General features: G+C 40.5%; 1 protein-coding gene across 2 annotated transcripts in view; it reads left to right on the top strand.

Annotated features, from left to right (window-relative positions):
• Positions 1-20073, top strand: part of TCTN1 (tectonic family member 1) — a 50142-nt gene that overhangs the window by 26260 nt on the left and 3809 nt on the right. For both annotated transcript variants that reach the window (XM_072600473.1, XM_072600474.1), the window contains exons 5-12: positions 2600-2687; positions 6048-6157; positions 8321-8341; positions 10512-10649; positions 11651-11776; positions 12138-12219; positions 14694-14832; positions 18211-18373. In XM_072600473.1, the coding sequence (XP_072456574.1) occupies positions 2600-2687; positions 6048-6157; positions 8321-8341; positions 10512-10649; positions 11651-11776; positions 12138-12219; positions 14694-14832; positions 18211-18373 (867 nt within the window). The remainder of the gene's footprint in view (positions 1-2599; positions 2688-6047; positions 6158-8320; positions 8342-10511; positions 10650-11650; positions 11777-12137; positions 12220-14693; positions 14833-18210; positions 18374-20073) is intronic.

Here is a 20073-nt window from a genome sequence, read left to right as displayed (position 1 = left end):
TTCTTTTGAGATCATCTAAACTATTAGTGTCATACCCAGGCTTTCTGTTTAGATTCCCTCTAAGACCTCTGGTAATGATAAACTGCTGACAGATAACATGTATCATCTCCCTATATAAAAATGGAAACAATTAGCTTTGTTTAGTTCCATATGATTTCTTACTCATATTTACCTTTTTTGTGTTTCTTATGATGATTATATTTGTATGTCAAATACAAATGAGCTTTTTATCAGGAATGCTTCAAAGTCTTCTATTTCATTAAAGAACTATTTTTCTCTTCCCCCTCCTCTCAGAGGATTATACTCAATTTTCCTGGGGTGATTATTCTTGATTGTAAGCCTAGTTTTTCCCCCCTTGCCTTCTGGAATATCATATTCCAGGCTTTCTGTTTCTTATAAGGGTAGCTACTAAATCTTGTGTGATACTGACTGTGGCTTCATGGTACTTGAATTCTTTCTTTTTGGCTGCTTGCAGTGTTTTTCTTTTTCTTGACCTAGGAGGTCTGAATTTTGGCTGTAATATATCTGTGTTTTGGGGGTTTTTTTGAGATGGGGTTCTTTTAGGAGGTGATGAGTGGATTTTTTTTTATTTCTACTTTGCCTTCTGGTTCTGAAATATGTGGGAAGTTTTGTTTTATGATTTCTTGAAATATGACATTTAGGCCCTTTCATGGCTTTCAGGTAGTCCATTGAAAATTTTAAATTATCTTTCTTTGATGTTGAGTATTAAATTATCTTTCTTTGACCTTTTTTCTAGGTCATTTGTTCTTGCTATGAAATGCTTCACATATCCTTTTTTTTTTAATCTTTTGGCTTTATTTTATTATTAATGTCTCATAGACTTTTTTTAGCTTCTGTTTAGCCAATTCTAATTTTCAAAGAGTTATTTTCTTTAGTAAGGTTTTCTGTTTTTTTTTTTTTTTACCAAGCTGTTAATTCTCCTTTCACATCTTCCTTTCATAGCTCTCATTTGGTTTTTAAAATCTTTTCTTTTAAAATCCTTTATTTAAGTCTTCTAGGAATATAAAATAAATACAAATAAGAAGCATGGTGGATCCTGACTGTTGAGAGAGTGGGAAAGACATCATGAATCTTAAAGGAGGGATTCTGTGAGGAGAACGTGTCCAGGGGGGACATTCCAGGAGATGCCATGCAAAGGACATATTCTTTGCCATTATTCCTTTAAAATATCAACATTGTATAGAGTCTGGTAGAAATGAGGCATTGGCCAACATCTCATACCATATACCAATATTAGCTCAAGATGGGTGCATGATTTAGACATAAAAGTGATATTATAAGCAAATTAGGGGAGCTTGGAAAAATTATCTGTCAGGTCTGTGGATAGGGAAGAATTCATGACTGAACAAGAGATATGTTCACAGGAGGCAAAATGAATAATTTTGATTACATAAAAATAAAAAGCTTTTGCAGAAACAAAACCAAAGCAGCCAAATTTAGAAGAAAAGCAGAAAAATGGGAAAAAAAAACATTTTAAAACAAGTTTCTCTGATGAAGGTCTCATTTCTCAAATATATATGGGGAACTGAGCCAAACATAAAAATAAGAACCATTCCCCAATTGATCAACAAAGGATGTGACCAGGCAGTTTTCAGAGGAAATAATCAAAATTATCAATAGTCATATAAAAAATGTACTAAATAATTGATAGAGAAATATAAATTAAAAGAACTCTGAGTTACTACTTTATGCCTAACAGACTGGCTCAGATGACAGAAAAGGAAATTGACATATGCTGGAGGAGATGTGGAAAAATAGGGACATTAATGCATGGGGGGATCTGGAACTGGTCCTACCATTTTGGAGAACAATTTGGAACTATGTCCAAAGGACTTTAAAATGGTACATCCCCTTATCCCCTTTGACCCAGCAATATTGCTACTAAGTCTAAACCCCAAGGACATGAAAGAAAAAAGGGAAAAAAACCTTATGTAGAAAAATATTTATTTAGCAGCTCTTTTGCAGTGGCAAACAATTGTAAATCAATTGGGAATGGCTGAACAAGTTATGGTCTATAATTGTGGTGGAATTTTATTTTGCTTATAAGAAATGATGAGTAGGGTGTTTTCAGAAAAACTTGAAAAGACTTACATGAACTGATGCAAAGTGAAGTGAGCAGAACAATATACATATTTTCAACAATATTGTAATGACAATCAGGTATGAAAGGCTTAGTAACTCTGATCAATAACAGTGATCCACCACAGTTCCAAGGAAAGGATCCATGATAAAAAATGCTAACTCACCTCCAGATAGATGGACTCAGAATGAAATTTGAAGCAGGCTTTTTTCTCTTTATTTTTCTGACTTTTGGGGGGGGCACGGCTAATGTTTTACATTACTTCATAAGTTTAATGAATATCATCATGTTTTGCATTCTCATTGCATGAGGGAGGGGCTGAAGAGAATTTGGAACTAGAACTAAAAATAAAATAAAAAGACCTTGTTTTGAAGAACTTTATTGAGTTTTGTTTTGGGAAATTACATTTCATTATTTTAGTTGCATTTTTCTGTTTTTTTAGAAATATCTGATTATTTTTAATAATCTTAAACCTTCCTGTTATATGTGTTTCTATAGTACAGTGTTCCTGTGCAGACTTCCGATTCATTTTTGAAGCTTCCCGCTCCTTTATTTTCCTCTCATTGCTCAGATAACAATCCTGTAGGTAAGTGCTCATATGTTCTCTTTCCTATTTAAAGTAAAGTCCTATTCTCATTCCCCTTTAAGGTTTGTCCTTAGTTTAATGAATCCACTGCTTAAATTTATAATCCCCTTAATCAGGCTTCTTCATTAGGATCGGTGACTTCTAAGTCTGAAAGCGTCTTAGAGGTGGCCTAGTCTAAAGTTCTCTTTATTTATTTATTTTTTAAAAAATATATTTATTTTTAGTTTTCAGCATTCATTTCCACAAGATTTTGAGTTCTAAATTTTCTCTCCCCTCCCCCACCCCAAGACAGCATGCGTTCTGATTACCCCTTCCCCCAATCTGTCCTTCCTTCTATCACACCCCACCCTTCCCTTATCCCCATCTCCTCTATTTTCTTGTAGGGCAAGATAGATTTCTATACCCCATTTCCTGTATATCTTATTTCCTAGTTGCATGTAAAAACAATTTTTAACATTCATTTTTAAAACTTTGAGTCTGAACTTCTCTTCCTTCCTCCCTTCCCACCCATCCCACTGAGAAGTCAAGTAATTTAATATAGGTTATACATGTGTAGTTATGCAAAAGACTTCCATAAAAGTCATGTTGTGAAAGGCTACCTATATTTCCCTCCGTCCTATCCTGCCCCCCATTTATTCTATTCTCTCTTTTGACCTTGTCCCTCCCCAAAAGTGTTTACTTCTAATTATCCCTTCCTCTCATCTGTCCTCCCACCCCACTTATCCCCTTCTCCCCTAGTTTCCTGTAGTGTAAGATAGATTTTCATACCAAATTGAGTGTGCATGTTATTCCCTCCTTAAGCCAAATGTGATGAGAATTCACTTTTTCCCTCTCACCTCCTCACTTTTCTCCTCCATTGAAAAAGCTTTTTCTTGCCTCTTTTATGAGAGATAGTTTGTCCCATTCCATTTCTCCCTTTCTTCTCCCAATATATTCCTCTTTCACTCCTTAATTTTATTTTTTTAGATATCATCCCTTCCTATTCAGCTCACCGTGTGCCCTCTGTCTATATGTATACAATCCCTCCAACTACCCAAACACTGAGAAAAGTCTCAAGAGTTACAAATATTATCTTTCCATGTAGCAATGTAAACAGTTCAACTTTAGTAAGTCTCTTATGATTTCTCTTTCCTGTTTACCTTTTCATGCATCTCTTGATTGCTGTGTTTGAAAGTCAGATTTTCTATTCAGCTTTGCTCTTTTCATCAAGAATGCTTGAAAGTCCTGTTTCATTGAATGATCATTTTTTTCCCCTGAAATATTAGTTTTGTTGGGTAGGTGATTCTTGATTTTAATCCTTGCTCCTTTGACTTCAGGAATATCATATTCCACACCCTTTGATCCCTAAATATAGAAGCTGCTAGATCTTGTGTTGTCCTGATTGTATTTCCACATACTGGAATTATTTCTTTCTGGCTGCTTACAATATTTTCTCCTTGACCTGGGAACTCTGGAGTTTGGCTGCAACATTCCAAGGAGTTTTTCTTTTTGGATCTCCTTCAGGAGATGATTGGTGGATTCTTTCAATATTTATTTTACCTTCCAATTCTAGAATATTATCAAGTTTTCCTTGATAATTTCATGAAAATGATGTCTAGGCTCTTTTTTTGATCATGGCTCTCAGGTAGTCCCATCATTTTTAAATTATCTCTCCTGGATCTGTTTTCCAGGTCAGTTATTTTTCCAATGAGATATTTTACATTGTCTGCTATTTTTTCATTCCTTTGGTTTTGTTTTATATTTTCTTCATTTTTCATAAAGTCATTAGCTTCCATCTGCTCCATTCTAATCTTTCTTCAGTGAGCTTTTGGACCTCCTTTTCCATCTGGCCAGTTCTGCTCTTTAGGGCATTCTTCTCCTCATTGACTTTTTGGATCTCTTTTGTCATTTGGGTTAGTCTATTTTTTAAAGTGTTATTTTCTTCAGCATTTTTGGGGTCTCCTTTAGTAAGCAGTTGACTTGTTTTTCATGATTTTCTTGCATCACTCTCATTTCTCTTCCGAATTTTTGCTCTACTTCTCTTACTTGATTTTGAAAATGCCTTTAAAGCTCTTCTATGGCCTGAGACCATTTCATATTTTTCTTGGAGGCTTTGGATGAAGAAACTTTGATTTTGTTAAATAAGATTGTATAGTCTGATTGTTTTTCCATTTTTTGATGATTTCCCCAGCCATTCACTTGACTTTTGAACTCTTTGTCAAGGTAATTCTCTGCTTCCAGTGGGGGTGGAGGGTTTTCTGTCAGTTGCTCGATCCCCCCACAATCTGTGGACCTGGAGCTCCAGAAACAGAGGCTGCAGGTGCTCCTGTTGCTGCTGTGGCTGCTACCGGTTCCTCCGCCCCCTTCCCCCTTTGCTGCCCTGCGGCTGGAGCCAGACCACTTCACTCTCCTGCACTGGTCCCACAGGCTTTTTCCACTGACTTTCTAATTTATCCTCGGTGTTTTGGGGTCCTGAAGTCTGGAAACGGCCACAGGTGTGAGAGATTCAGTCTCCCCAAGGCTTGCTTAGATCCTGTCTGTGTTGGCATGGTCCATGGTGGACTGCACCCTACCTCCTACGTGGAGTGATAGACACTTCCCGGTGACCTTCCAGGCTGTCTTGAGTTGGAACTTTGCTTTACTCCGTCATTCTGTGGGTTCTGCAGCTCCAGAATTTGTTTAGAGCCATTTTTTACAGCTATTTGGTGGGGGCAGCGCTCTAGAAAGTGCACACTTCTACTCTGCCATCTTGGCTCCTCCCCCACAAAGTTCTTTTTAATATTGGGGTCTCGTTTCTGATGCCTCTGACAGGTCATGGTCATCCAGCCTTTGCTTGAAGACTTCTAGGGAGCTCTCTACTTGCCTGACGAGGCAGCTCATTTTGTTTTGGATGCTTTTGGTTGCTCTAAAATCTCTTCTCATGGTGTGTTGAAGTCTGTTTCCCTGTAACTTCTGCCCTCTTGTCTTTATTCTGTTCTCTGGAGTAACAGCAACCATTGTGATATTCTAAGATGGTCACATTTTCCACCTACATCTTAAACTGGTCATAATGTGATTCTCCCTCGTCCTTGGGCTACCTTGCCCTATTCACAGTGCTGTGGGCAAGTGGGATCCTGTCAGGTGGCTGTCTTCTTCCTGAAGGCAGCTAAGCTCATTAGTGCACTTTACAGACTAATTTTTTGAGTAAAGGTCCTTAGTCACATGCTGTACCCAAGGAGAAAAATCAGCCTCTGCTGCAGACCATTCATAGCTTCTTTCACAACTTACTTTGCCCTCTGTTTTCTCTTTCATTGTTGTATCTTGACATTTCCTTCAGTGTCTGCTTTTAGAAATTTCTTTGTTTTGCTTACCTTTTCTTAGTTATTCTGCTGTGATTTCCAGGCTTTCTGATGAATGAGATCTTTCGATGTATCAGAAGAGTAACTCTGGAGCGGTGTGGTGAAGACAGAGCTCTCAGTATGAGTCAGTACATCCAGCCCAAGATTTTGGCTGTAAGTTCAGTTTGCAAATGCCCTTGCTTACTTAACTTCATATTTTTTTTAAGCATTGAAAGTCATATTGGTTATTCTAACAACACCTCCTCTACTCTGATTCTCAAGCTTTTACCAGGCTAAGTTGGTAAATGAGAAAAGTACAAAGCATCTATTAAACCCTTACTGTATGCCAAATACTGTCCCAGGAAATCAGGATACAAATATAAAAGCAAGTTATTTCTCTTTCTCAGCTTCTAGGATTGTTGTAAGGATAAAATGAGGCAATATGTATCCAGCTCTTTGTAAACCTATAGTCTAGGAATTCCTACAGATAGTGAGAGAAATAACAAAGCAATTTATCATGCTGATCTGATTAACGGTCTTCAGAAAAAGAGGTGAGGTTAAAGTCCATATCACCTTACTTACCATTACTTAGTTCTTGTCTTTCTACTGGTTTCTGTAATTCCATCCTCCAAACACCTTGAGAGTAATCTTTCTTTCATTTTTCATGGTCAAAAATAGTGATTTCTCCAAACTCCGTGGCCCAGCATTTCTATCTCTCTATAATCAAGGCCCAAGCTGCTGTTGCGGCCTTTTCCCCACTGTTCTCCAATCCAATCTCCTGCTCTGGCCAGGCTGTCCTTAGAGCATGCTTTGCGTGTTTCCACCTGCATGCTGTCTCTTTCAGGGAAGCCCTTTCACTTCCCTCTGTCTTTCTAAATCCTGCCCATCCTGCAAGGCCCAGCTCCTACCCAGCCCACATTGTTTCTCCAAACACTCTAGAACACTGATCTCTCCTTCTTTTGTACTCACAGCATCATAGAATCTGGTCACAGGATAAAAGAGATTTAGAACAGGAAGAAATCATCTAATTCAGGCCCCTCCTCAATTTGCTTATTATCCTTTCCACTGAAACTATACTTCTTCTTCTTTTTTTTTTTTTTTACCATATTCTGTGTTGTACTGGTGGTTTAATTTCTCATGTGTTTGTATCTGTTAAGGGATCCCCCAAACTTATCTTTTTGAGTTGCTATATTTTCTAGAAACACTGGCCTGAATGTGTCAAGGACACCCCCTGCCCCAGCTGACATAATTTATTGTTTGCATACCAAACTGGACTCCCTGTTGTGTCCTTGGGAGTCAGGACTCCCAGGCTCCTGTCAGTCCGTGCTGGACTGAGAAACTCTTTGTGCAGCTGGGACCCTGTAGATAAGCAGACCCTTCTATCTTGACAGTCTAGCAGTTCTCAAGGGAAAAGAATTCAGCTTTTGTCAGTCCCCTTGCTCCTCCTCAAAGTAATGTGATAAGACCTTAGCCTGAAAGGGCCAGGGTCTCCCATTGCATCCTGGGCCCTCTCTGGTTGTCCTGATGCATATCAGGCCACTGGACCCAGAGGGCTCAGGAGAAGAAAGTGAGGCTAGTGACCCTGCACAGCCCTCCCTCACTCAGATCAGAGCCAACTGCAAGTCATGTTATCACCTTGATGTCATGGTCCTCTTTGAGAAGGAAGGACAAACACAACAACAACCACACAAGCTCCTCCCCTTTCGGAGAGGTTTTGTCCTCTTCCCACCTTTATTGCACCTCTTCCCCCTCCTGTGCCACGCCCCTTTGGGTGGAGCTTCCTGGTATCCTGCTATCATAAATATGCCACTTTCTGTATGGATTGTGAACTCTTTGGGTTCCACACGCATGTTCCCTTCTCTTGTAACAAACATGGTTTTCATGTAAGTTTCATGTAGTTGTGATTGCCTGTTGATGTAGCTTATCTACCCACCTTATTTGTAAGGGCCTGGAAGACAGCAACCAAATTCTGTATAGCTTTTCCTCTTCCCCCAGCCTCTAGTACCTTGCACATAGGAGGTGCTCAAGAAATACTTGTTAATTTATCGATTAAGAAAAAGTTTAAGTATTCCTCAAAGCTAGCAATGTCCAGAGAGTTGGCTGATGGTATGCTATTTTTGGGACTACATTTGCAAACAAAATGCCAAACAAGTTTATTATGAATGTGATAAGAACGTTGACAGCATATTCACATTACAGGAAATGCAGTTATTTTTCTTTTGGAATCTTCAAGAAAAAAAAAACTTTAGGTATAAGAACAAGTGTTAAAAAGGGAAGAAAAGTAATGATTTTCTATGATATTACAGATGAAATTCTTTCTCTTTTCTTTTTGTCTAGAAACCTAATTCAAGTAAAGAGGTAAGAGCCCATGTCTTAATGGAGAAAAGGCTGTTTATGGTAAAACAAGAACCAACAGCAAAACTAACTTTTAATATCTTTTAAATAAATATATTTATGATTAGAAATGGTGCCTTGTTATTAATAGAAAGGATTCAGCTAAAAAGCAAGGTAAGTGCAAATAAAGAATTATAGTATACCTTCCCTGTCTTTTCATAACATTTAAACGATTTAAATTGGTTGACTTTGAAGTTGTACAGTTTCTCTGTGCCAAAGTTGCACAGATAACCTTCACTGACAAATGAATGGAATTAGATCCTATATTTTCTGGTTTTCTTAGGGGGAGTTAAATGGTCTCTTGTCAAAATGATGCTTAGCAATCAGGATGCCTTATGCCCATCAAGAGTTTATAAATTGAATTCAGTTAACTACTGCATTTTAGGAGATTATTTATTTTTAATATAACATTTGGTGATTTGTGAGTGAATAGTTGTCGAGTAAAAGGTCTTCCAGGGTTGTCCCCTCCCTACTGTGTCTCTCACTGGTTGTGGAACCTGTCAGAACTAGAAGAGATGAAGAACCAGGGTCACCTGTACAGGAAGCCTTCCCTGTCTGTTGTCTGTAATCATCAGGGAGGGGTTACAATCTTGAGGCACTGGCTGTTGTGTTCAAACACTTCCTGGTTTTCATGAGTAATCAACGTTTCTGCAGATGCTATTTATATTTATTGGATCTTAGGTTATAAATGTAGGAAAAAAAAGATACAGACCTAGGAAGGAGGTAGTGTCTTTAACTGAAAAAGAAATCGCCTGAAAGCTCAGCCAAGCAGGGCTTGTAGGGGAGCCGTCTGGAGCTCTGCTTATGTGACATATGAATGAGGATGTTTGAATTTAAGGTGCCCTGTTCTCAGCATTTCTGTTAGCCCCTGGCATATCCTTTCTAAAAAGACTTCTAAAAAGGAATGTGCAGGTTGAAGTTAAAGCTTTCGTTCACTGCCGCCTAGTACATTAGGGTCACTAACCCAAAGAGAAGATTTTTATATTCAGTGATGAATTGGTAATTAATTTATTAAATGATGAAATGGAGGCAGGCATATCCAGTTCTTTTAGGTATTTACCAGGAAAAAGCAGTCTGTGGTGGGAAATGGGATGGTAGTCACACTTTAAACAGAGGATATGGGGGTAAAAAACCCAAAAAGGCAGAGAAAAGTGGCAAAAAGTGGTAGAGAGGCAGATGGTGGCATGGGGACAACAAAATGGGGTGAGAAAGAAGAGATGGAGGAGGAGAAGCTTGGATTAGAGTTGGGAGCACTCTATAGCATGGACCATTAGAGATACAAGGGGGGCAGGAGTTTGAGCTCTCCTGGGGTATTTTGGGGACACAGACTGACTCCTCCTAACTGGGCCACCTTGCAGTTAGTTCCCTAACATATCTAAATCAGCTCAAAGTTAACGTTAAAAGTCATTGTCTTTAAGTTATAAGCATCTTTTTGATATTCTGCTGGTCTGGTACTGTGGAGGTCTGGATTTTGTCTGGAATTTACATATCATAGAGCTAGAACCTTTACAAGCAGCACCTCTGTGGTTTCTTCTGATTGGGCACATATTAACATAACAGGATGTGAATTTTAGCTGATGTGTAGTACAATTTGTAAATTATGCTCCTTTGATCTTTAGGATGGTTTGTACATGTCTTCCAGGGTTCTCTTTGTGATCTTATTTCCTGTTATTGCTACTTTATACTGGCTACCTATAAAACTTGTTTACTATACTGACTGGAAGAGGGAAGGGTGGTCAGGGGTCCTGAACAAGATATAATTTTAACACAAATGAGAAGAATCTGACTTGATTTTATGATGACCTGAACAAGGAAACTGTATATGACAGCAGAAGAATCTCTATCTGTCCTCCAGATGTAGGCATTAGCTAACAGGCACTCATTTGCTGGTCTCTCTGGGATATTTGAGAGGTGCTTATTTTACGTGGATAGAAAACTTTCGTTAATTTTGCCCTTTGGTTAATTATGCTGTAGAGTCAGAGAGTCTTTAACATTGAACTGTAGATGTCATGGGAGATAGAATACATGTTAAAGTCAAATAGGTATTGTAAAGATTTCTAGCTATGGAACTTCTTAGTCACAGAAGCATGTTTTTGTGAAGTGTATTGAACAGTCCATTTATAACACTTTGCAGATTCCTATCACTATCGAGTCTGTGTTTCTGCAATCTCTCAATAAAACAATGACGCGTAATGCCCAGAGTGATGTTCTTTTGCATCCCACTTTTGCCATCATCAATGGTCTGAAAGCCTGCACTAATGTTGTTCTTCAGGTAGGTGCCTAATTTCATTTTTTGGATGAAGCTTTATTTAAGGCAGAATCAAGCTGCGTGTCTTGGGACAGTCATCAGAAACTCCTCTCCAAATGGTGTTTTTGCAGTAGACCACATCGATTCTCATATTTGTTTGTCCTCCTCTTGGCATCTAGGAGCTGGTTAGCTTATGAAGATAGATTAGTTAATTATGCATCCTCCTGAAGCTACAGAGGAACAAAGGGGGACTGTGACAGTTCTTACCAAACGACTGAATATCAGCTGTTAAAAGGAAATAGGGGTTCTCCTTTGTGTAACATCATGGAGTGGACATTGAGTGTTGGGTTTGACTTGGGCTTTGCTGCCTGTCCGTGTTGACTTTATTTACGTTGTAGTAGTCGTTTTGTGTGTTGTTCTTTGGGTTCTGCTTTCTTCACACTAGGTTGTTTTGCACAAGTCTGCCTTGTGTTTCTGAAGTCTTCATATTTATCATTGCACTACATTTACATGCCATTACTTATATAACCAGTCCCCAAACATCAGTCACATTTTGTTTCCAGATTTTAAAGTGTTAGACTTGAATGGCAAACATTCCAAAAATGCCAGTGGGTGCACAAAGTACCCATTTGGGTACCCTCTGGCTTGGGCTCTCATTCTTGTTTATGGTGCAAGGGGCATGCCTGGGTTTGTGGTGCATTTCATGACCCAGCTGAGATTGTAGTGGAGAAATAAATCTCCAAGAAGTGTGGGGACAGAGAAAGATTTGTTCTTTCTTTTTTCTATAGTATTTTTCAATATGTTAAATGTAGCTGCTAAATGAGAGGCTTGGGGAACTTCCTCAGAGGCACACTTGGGCAGATTATTTTCCCTCTTGGGCCTCACTTTCCCCATTTATGAAATAAGAAGATTAGATTGCATGATCTCCAAGGTCCATCCAGCTCCAAAGTTCTGTGAGTGTATTGTTTGATTCTAAATGGGAAGTAATGAAAGGGGCCACAAATTGTGTGTGGTTTTATTTTCAGGTAAAGTACAGGATCACATACACAGAGACAGGTGAAATCACAAAGGCTAAAATCTGTTTCCTTCTTGGAACAGTCAGCAGCTCAATGCTTCCACTCCAACAGCAATTTCATGTTCGATTTCTTCAGGTAATTTTTATCATTTTAAGACAAATGCTTGCTAACTGATTAAAATCATCCTATTTTAAGACTTAAAACCTCAGGTTATAAGTGCCAACCATAACATGTTTGTACGAAACACTGGAGTCATTAGTAGTAGAGCTTTATGGTGGAATTGTGTTAATTTTCTTTTTCTCTTAGGAGCAACACGCTCTATAAGCGTGTAATTTTACAGCAAGAGGTGTGCCTGTGTTCAGTAGTTATATTTGTAGTTGTTTGTGGGAGAGGATGTCTTACTGTTTGATATTCTGGACTTTATTAAAGCTCTCAATTTTTATGCCTTTTTATGAATAAAAATAAGAATTTTTCTATGTCATATTTTGTCTTTCAGCAAAATACTAAGTCATTCCCTCTCAGTGGAAATCCAGGTTATGTTCCAGGACAACCATTAATAGCTGGATATAAGATAGAATATCCTTTTTATTTTGTCTGTTAGGAGTCAGTTTGCCAATATTTGGAGATCATGTTGTCTCTTTGTATCTTTTTAAGTTCTCTAGACTATTTAGGGAAATGAGGGCATTTGTTCCCAACCAGGACTTACCTAGACCAATTCTGCCCCAGTTACTGATCTAGCTGCATATCAAGGGGAATCTTTACGAGGTTGAATATGTTTGTAGAAAATGTTTTAGTAAACAGAAAATTATGACTCAAGGTAGAAATGTTGGCAGACACCAGAGGCTATGATGACTCTATATTTGGTTGTGGAACCTCTAGTAGTTGGAAGAAGTATGGGATAAGGGTCAGGGGACAACGTGACCCTGTGTCTGGTGTATTGGGCACATATTTTGACTGAGGGGTAAGCACAGTCATTGGGCACTGACTTGTTTTCTTCCCCCAATACCTGCTGGCTTTCCTAAGTTTCTGTAGATGCCATTTATTTAATTTAATCTTGGGATTTTGTTGTTGTTCATGTGTTCAATCATGTCTTTGTGTCCGTGTCTTCATGTTCATATAGGATTTCTTGGCAAGGATCCTAGAGTGGTTTGCCATTCATTTCCTTCTCCAATGGATTAAGGCAGACAGAGGTTAAGTGACTTGCCCAGGATTACACAGTTAGTAAATATTTGAGGGTGGATTCGAAGTCAGGTCTTCCTGACTCCAGACACAGCGCATAATCTACTGAGCCATCTAGCTGCCCCAAATCTGGAGATACTGATGTATAGAAGTGATTTATGAGCCAGTTTAGTGATGATGGAAATCTGCAGCTGACACCGAGTGAAGCCAGTTTCTATCTTATCTTTTCCTCAGCTGATACTAGCCAACGAAAGTAGTCATAATAATGCTTTGAAGAAAGTATTGAAAAACTAATGCACATCTAAGGAACTGTGGCATAGAAAAGTGATATCTTTGTCTTGCCAGAGGCTGCCTGAAAGGTATCATAAAAGGCAGTGAAAAGTGGGGAGAACACGCCCATTATGCCACTTAGTGCTTGATTGGCAGTCTGATGGTCTCAAGATCATATCAGATTTGGGGACAGAAGACCTGGTTCAAGTCTCAGCTTTGCTGCTTATTAGCTTTATTTTTATTGCTATCTTTTGGTTTTATATCACCTATATTTATTTCTCAAAGACCAAAGTGGAGGGAGTGTTGGTGCATGATTTTCTGTTTGCAGATGATTGTGCACTCAATGCAGCCTCTGAAGCTGAGATGCAACAAAGTATGGATCAATTCTCTGCTGCCTGTGCTAATTTTGGCCTAATAATTAACACCAAGAAAATGCAGGTGCTCCATCAGCCACACCACACCATCCATACTTGGAACCATCAGTTACAACAAATGGAGAAGTTTTGAATGCTGTGGATAAGTTCACTTATCTTGGTAGTATACTTTCCAGGGATGTACCCATTGACAATGAGGTTGATGCACGCATTGTCAGAATTAGCTCAGCATTTGGGAGGCTCTGAAGAAAAGTTTGGGAGAGAAGAGGTATTAGACTGACTACCAAACTGAAGATCTACAGAGCTGTTGTGCTGACTTCATTGTTATATGTCTGTGAAACATAGACAATCTACCAGTGCCATGCCAGGAAATTGAATTGCTTTCATTTTAACTGTCTTAGGAAGATTCTGAGGATCACCTGTCAGGGAAAGGTACCAGACACTGAGGTCCTTACTCAAACTAAACTGCCAAGCATTCAAATTATACTTCAGAGAACACAACTCTGATGGGCTGGCCACATTGTTTGAATGCAAAATGTATGCTTTCCAAAAAGACTATTTTATGGAAAACTCACATGGGGCAGGTGATCACATGGTGGCCAGAAGAAGCGATACAAGGACACTCTCAAGGTCTCTCTCAAGAACTTTGGATTTGATTGTGGAACATGGGAGACACTGGCACAAGATCACTCAGCATGGTGTGGCCACATCAGAAAGGGTGTGGTGCTCCATGAGCAAAGCAGAATTGAAACAGCACAAAGTAAACATAGGATGTGCAAATTTGGAGTATCCACCCCAGATGTCCACACGGACTATCTGTGCCCAGTCTGTGGTAGAGCATTCCAAGCTCATATTGGTCTGATCAGCCACAGTTGGACATACTGACACTTCACTTTATCATGGTGATGTCATTTTGATTATCTTCGAGAACGAAGGACAACAACCAACCAGCCCACCATACACTTCCCTCTTCCTACCGCTTTCTTAGTGTAGTTCCCAGTTGCTTTCCAGAGTGGTTGGACCAATTCACAGGTTGGCTAATAGGGCATTATTTGAAGCGCAAATCTCTTAATCTCTATAAGCCTCAGTTTCCTCTTCTGTTAAATATGGATTATAATTCTCCCACTGTTTAACAAATAGGGTTTTGTGGCCCAAGAAAGAGCTTTACAAACTGCGTAACACTGCAAATATGAACTACTGGTTGTGTTTTCTCTTAACTCTGTGAACATCTCATGTTGTTCAAAGTACTAACAGATATGGACAATTTACCATTTTTTACAGCCTAGCTGAGCAGAACTGCTTATTAGCAGAAGGACTTCGAAAACCAGTGTTTTTTGGTAATAATATGATAACTGGATGCAAAATAAGGTAAGGGATTGATCTTTTACCATTTAACAATTATGTTTCTGATGTTAGATAATAAAATGTTACTACCTTTTCCTGGATACCTAAAAAGAACCCTAAAACAAACAAACAAACAAACAGAAAATCTCTTTAACTTTGAACAAGCTTAGCTGGTATGAAATCCATAATGTAGATTCTGGTTTCATCATTACTCACCCTATCTAGTAGAGCCTCCCCCTCCCATGGTTCTCCACATCCCACCCACCAGGAAACCTGAGCATGCCCTAGGGCAGGAGTGAAAACTCACACGATCTCTGTCTCTGGCCCTCAACCATGCATCTTGTCGTCTGACTTCCCAACACATAGTCCCTCACTCCCCCTTCCTGTCTCCTGGGCTTTCTTTAGACAGGGCTTCTTAAGCTGACTACTCACAACCCCTGCAACACTTCTTAAACCGGGGGTTGTGACTGCAGGAAACAGTAAATGATTCAATACACACCGTGGCTGCTGAGAAGTGTGACAGTCACTCACATTGATTAAGCATCCACTGTATGCCAGGCATTGTGTTTGCCACTGGGGATTTACAGAGACAAAGATGAAATCCTCAAGCAACTTACATTCTATTGAAGGAGACAACAGGCACATGTCTAAATGTATACAGAATATATACAAAATGAACACAGCATAATTTGGAGTGGGGGAGGCGCTATTACAGCTGTGGTGACATGAAGGCCTTAGGCAGAAGGAAGTGCTTTGGCAGAGCTTTCAAGGAAAGAGGAGGAAGTGGAGGTGAGAAAGATGGCATTCTGGGCATGGGTGATGGCTAGTGCGAAGGCATTTCCATGGAAGAGCATCCTGTGTGACAGATGGTAGGATGAATGTAGTCTTGTTTTTGGAAGAGTAAAGATTAAATTTCGAAAGTAGGTTATGATTCTAATTGTGAAGGGCTTTAAAAGCCTAGCATGAGAGTCTGTGGTTTCTCATGGAAGTAATAGGCAGGCACTCCTGTTTACTGAATAGGAGATAGGTGATTTATGAAACTTTGGTCTCTGTGGGGAGATGAATTGGAGTGGGAAGAGACTTGAGGCAGGGCTGCCAGTTAGTAGGAAATTATAATAGTCCAGGTGAGAAGAGATGGCAGTGGGAATTAGGATGGAATTCCATGAGTAGAGATTTGGGGGTAGCTACAAGAAATGTTGTGGAGGCAGAAAGGAGTTGACCTGGAGTGTTGGATATATAGAGTGAGAGAGAAAGAAGATTATTCTAAAATTATAAACCTGGGAACTGGAAGATTGTTGGTCCCTGTAGTAGAATTAGGAAGCTAGGAAAATTCAGAAGAGGGGTGGATTTAGGGAAAAAGATAATGACTTCTATTGTGAATATGTTGAGTTTTAGACGCCTTTAGGACAGCCAGTTTCCAGGGTCTAGGAGGCAGTTGGTGATATGGAACTGGAGTTCTGGGGACAGACTAGGGATGGGTCCAGATGTTTTCTGCAGAGATGATCATTAAACTCAAGGGAACTCAAGAAGGGTCGTTGAGAGAATGTGTAGAGGGAGAAGAAAGGCCTGGTCTTGTTAGGAGGCACGGTGTGGATTTTGGTCCAGCAGAGGAGACTCAGGAAGGGTGGTTTAGATGGGTTAGAGAGGACAGCATCTTGAAAATCAGAGAAGAGAGTGTCTAGGTACAGAAGTGATTAGTAGTGCTTTACACTACGGAGAGGTCTGTAAGGATGAAGATTGAGAAAATAGGCATGCAAAGGTCCTCCATAACTTTGGAGAGAGCTGTACATTCAAGCTATGAGGCTGGAAGCCAGGCTGCAAAGGATCAAGGAATGATGGAGAGGAAAGGATGTGATGTGAAGTTAGTGGTGAGAGGAGACAGCTTTTTCTAGGATTCTGATTGTGGGAAGGAGTAGAGAGTTAGACTATCTTGAGGGGAGATGGTCAAGTGTGTGTAGGTTTTTAAAGAGAGACTTGGTGAGGTTTATAGGCAGCAGGGAAGGAAGCAGTGATTAGGGAAAGATGGAAGAGGAGAGGGAGAATGATAGTGGACACAGTTTGCCAGAGCAGGAGGGAATGGGGTCAAGGGTCTATATAGAGGGGTTGATGTTGGGAAGGAGAAGGACTACCTCTTCATCAGAATCCAGAGGAAAGGAGAAGAGAGTCAGGGAAGGCTGATGTCTAGGGACTCTGAGATGTAGAAAGGGGGAGGGGGATTGGAGAGAGTTCCAGGTGAATGACCTCCAGATCCTCAGCAGAGGACTGAAGGTGAAGTGTGGGAAACTTGAGATGTGTGGAATGAAAACTCATGTCATGGTGTGATAGAGCATCGTTTAGGGAGGAGTCAAAGGATTGCTGTGCTTCCAGGAGGGCCCAGTTGAGATGAGCTCAGTGATGTTGGAGTGTATGCAGCACAGTCTCTGTGGTGAAGTGGCATTGCTGTAGGGTTGGGGTTTGGCCAGGCCTATCAGAAATAGGACTAGGGGCAAGGAATTCAAGAGCAAGGAGCAGGAGAGAAATGAACTGGTTAACTCCAGTGTTGGGATCCAGGCTTGGCCCCTAAGCCTGCAGTGCTCTTCCTCATCTTCTGCCTTTTAGTTCTGCTTTCCTTCAGGGCTGCAGTGACTTCGCTGTGTGCAGGTGTTGTCCCCCTCCCCCTTCGCTTGTGCCTACCCTCTGGTACTCCCTTCCACCTGTCCTTTGTTTCATCTATGTACAGAGCTGTTTGCATGTTGTTTTCTCCATTGGAATGTGACTTCCTTGAGGGTAGAGATCGGGCTTTTGCCTTTCTTTGTATTCTCAGTGTACATTGTAAGCATTTGCTTAATGTTTCTTGACGACTGATACTCTAAAATCCTTGTAACTCCTCAGACCAAAACTCCCTTCCCTAGACATCACTTCCTATATTCATTGTCTCTTCCTGTTAGAATGTAATCCCCTTGAGGGCAGGGTCTCTTTTGGCACATAGTAGATGTTTAATAAATTGTTTTTCAACCATTCATTGGAGTAAAGTGTCTTAGATGAATTGATAAAATATTAGAGAAAAATACTGCAACTATTTGTAATTCACTTCAATAAGAATGGAAAAATGTGCATTTCCTGCATTTGAGGAAACAAGTGAATTCACAGCAAATCTTTCCCCTGCTCCCAGTTTTTTCCTGTTTTTTTCTGAATTTCAAACTATACAACAACCCAGAGAGAACAAAGCTGGCTCTGGCTGCTTGGACATCTCTCTATGATCCAATACCTAGGACTCGAGTTCTACACTGAGAAACACAGCCACTTCCATCTACTGGATCTCCTTTTCAGAGGGAAAGGGAGGCCGCAGAGCAGGAGATTGTCAACATGCCTTTACTAAGGATTCTCCGCTGGGTTATTGTTTTGTTTTTTTCTTTCTGAAAGATTGACTGAAACTACCGATTGCCAACTAGTTGGGAAAAGACTGGAAAAGTTACTGATAGGGGACAGCTTACCGAAATACATATCTTCTTTTGGAAATTCTTCGCCCCAGAATTTGCAGGACTGGGTTCCTGTCCATTTCTCCACTCTTTCAGTAAAAAAACAGGTAAATACGGCTCCTAATTCTTGGAGAACAGTTTTGATTTTTGTTTTCATTAAGATGTCTAGTGCGGCAGGTGCTGACTTCCTGCGTCACCTTTATGTATAGAGAAGACTTTGGATGAAGCCCTGAAAAAACAGAAACACTGCCAACAGTTGTCCTACTCTTATTACTCTCCTTCCCTTGAAATTCATGACAGGAGGGACAGGATTGTAGGGGCGATAGTGTGGTGTTGGGAATGGCACAGTGACCTGGGAATCAGGAAACCTCTTCTGGTTTCTAGTCCTTGGCTCTTCCTCTATGGTCCTGGGCAAGTCCTTCTCCTCCCTGGGTCTCATTTTCCTTTTCTGGCAACTGAAAAGGTTGGACTAAATTTCTGAGGCTAATTTCATTTGTTTCTGGCAGTCTGGATTTTTATGACCTGTAGACTGCTCCAGGGGACCCAGAGGTTTTGATGATTGGCATCACAACCTTCCTGGGGTCACAGGATTTAGAATTGGACTGAGCCCAACCTCTTCTCATTTTACAGTCGAGGAAACTCCAAGTCATACGCAAAACAAGTGACCTTTCTTGTTTACCCCTTGCTCTTTGCCCAGTCTGAGGCAGAGTAAGCCTGTAGTACATATCTGTTGACTGACTGAACCTTGGAGTCCTCTGACTCTAAAATCTGGGTGTTCTACCTATGATGCCATGCTATCAGTAGCCAGTCATATGAACATCTTTAGGCTATAGATGCAACCCACACTGAGTACTTTTTATCCAAAATCTCCAAGCTTCATGAGATTGATAACTCTTCCAGCCCCCTTAACTCCCTGTGATGCTTTTCCTGCCTACCTTTCTCCTTTGTCTGAACTGTAAGGAATGTGCGTGGACCTGTGTCTCCAGAGGCAAGTTCTCCATCTCTGTCTAAGAGGCCAGTCTTGCTGGTCTCTTGTGCAGTTGTCTTACACAGTTCAGTCTGTTCATAGCAGAAGGAGGACATTGCCAGCTCAGACTGGAGCTCTCAGCTTCACTCTTGGAGATGCTGTTTGCTTGGGCCATTCTTCTGAGAAGCGAGCAGCTTAGTCCCAAGTCTACCTGGCTGCTTTGGTCAGTCGCACAAATAAAAACCAAGGAGAGAAGTGCCCATAGTTCTTGTTGCCTCTTTGCTAGCTTCTGAGGATCTTGCAGACTCAAGGCTTTGCTGCTTTTCTTCCAAGAAGTATGAACTGGAGAACCTGAATCAAAGCGGATATGTGGACTTCTTCTCCCATAGCTGCAGTAGGTCTTCTTGCTAGCTTATGTGCTCATAAGTGTCTTAGGCTCAAGTTCAACCCCAGGAGCATCCATGACTCCAGTCACCTCCAAGCCCCTGCGGTTGGGCACTGAACGCGGGGCCAGGGGCTGACAGGCTTCCAGTAGCTACATCTCCTTTCCCAGCCCTTTTCTTTGTCCCCTCTGAGAGAAGGAAGGTCCTGAAGAAGGTAACGACAGCTTCCTCCTGAATTCCATCTTTTCAAGGAAAGGTGGGCGTTTCTTTGTGCGCCTGCTTTGATCCACTTTGATCTGCTATGGAGACAGATCCAAGGTAATACTCATCACATATCATTCTGTGTACAAGCCTGCCTTTCTGTCAGTACTACCAACGTGGTCCTCACCAGCTCCTTCTGAGATTATTGTCCCTAGTACCAAATCAGAGAGGCACAGCCAGGGTGGATTTTCCCTAT

The sequence above is a fragment of the Notamacropus eugenii genome, chromosome 4 (genome assembly GCF_028372415.1).
Source record: "Notamacropus eugenii isolate mMacEug1 chromosome 4, mMacEug1.pri_v2, whole genome shotgun sequence".
In the NCBI taxonomy this organism is placed as follows: Eukaryota; Metazoa; Chordata; class Mammalia; order Diprotodontia; family Macropodidae; genus Notamacropus; species Notamacropus eugenii.
Note: the sequence above shows the minus strand (reverse complement) of the source record. Positions and strands in the feature narration are given on the sequence as shown.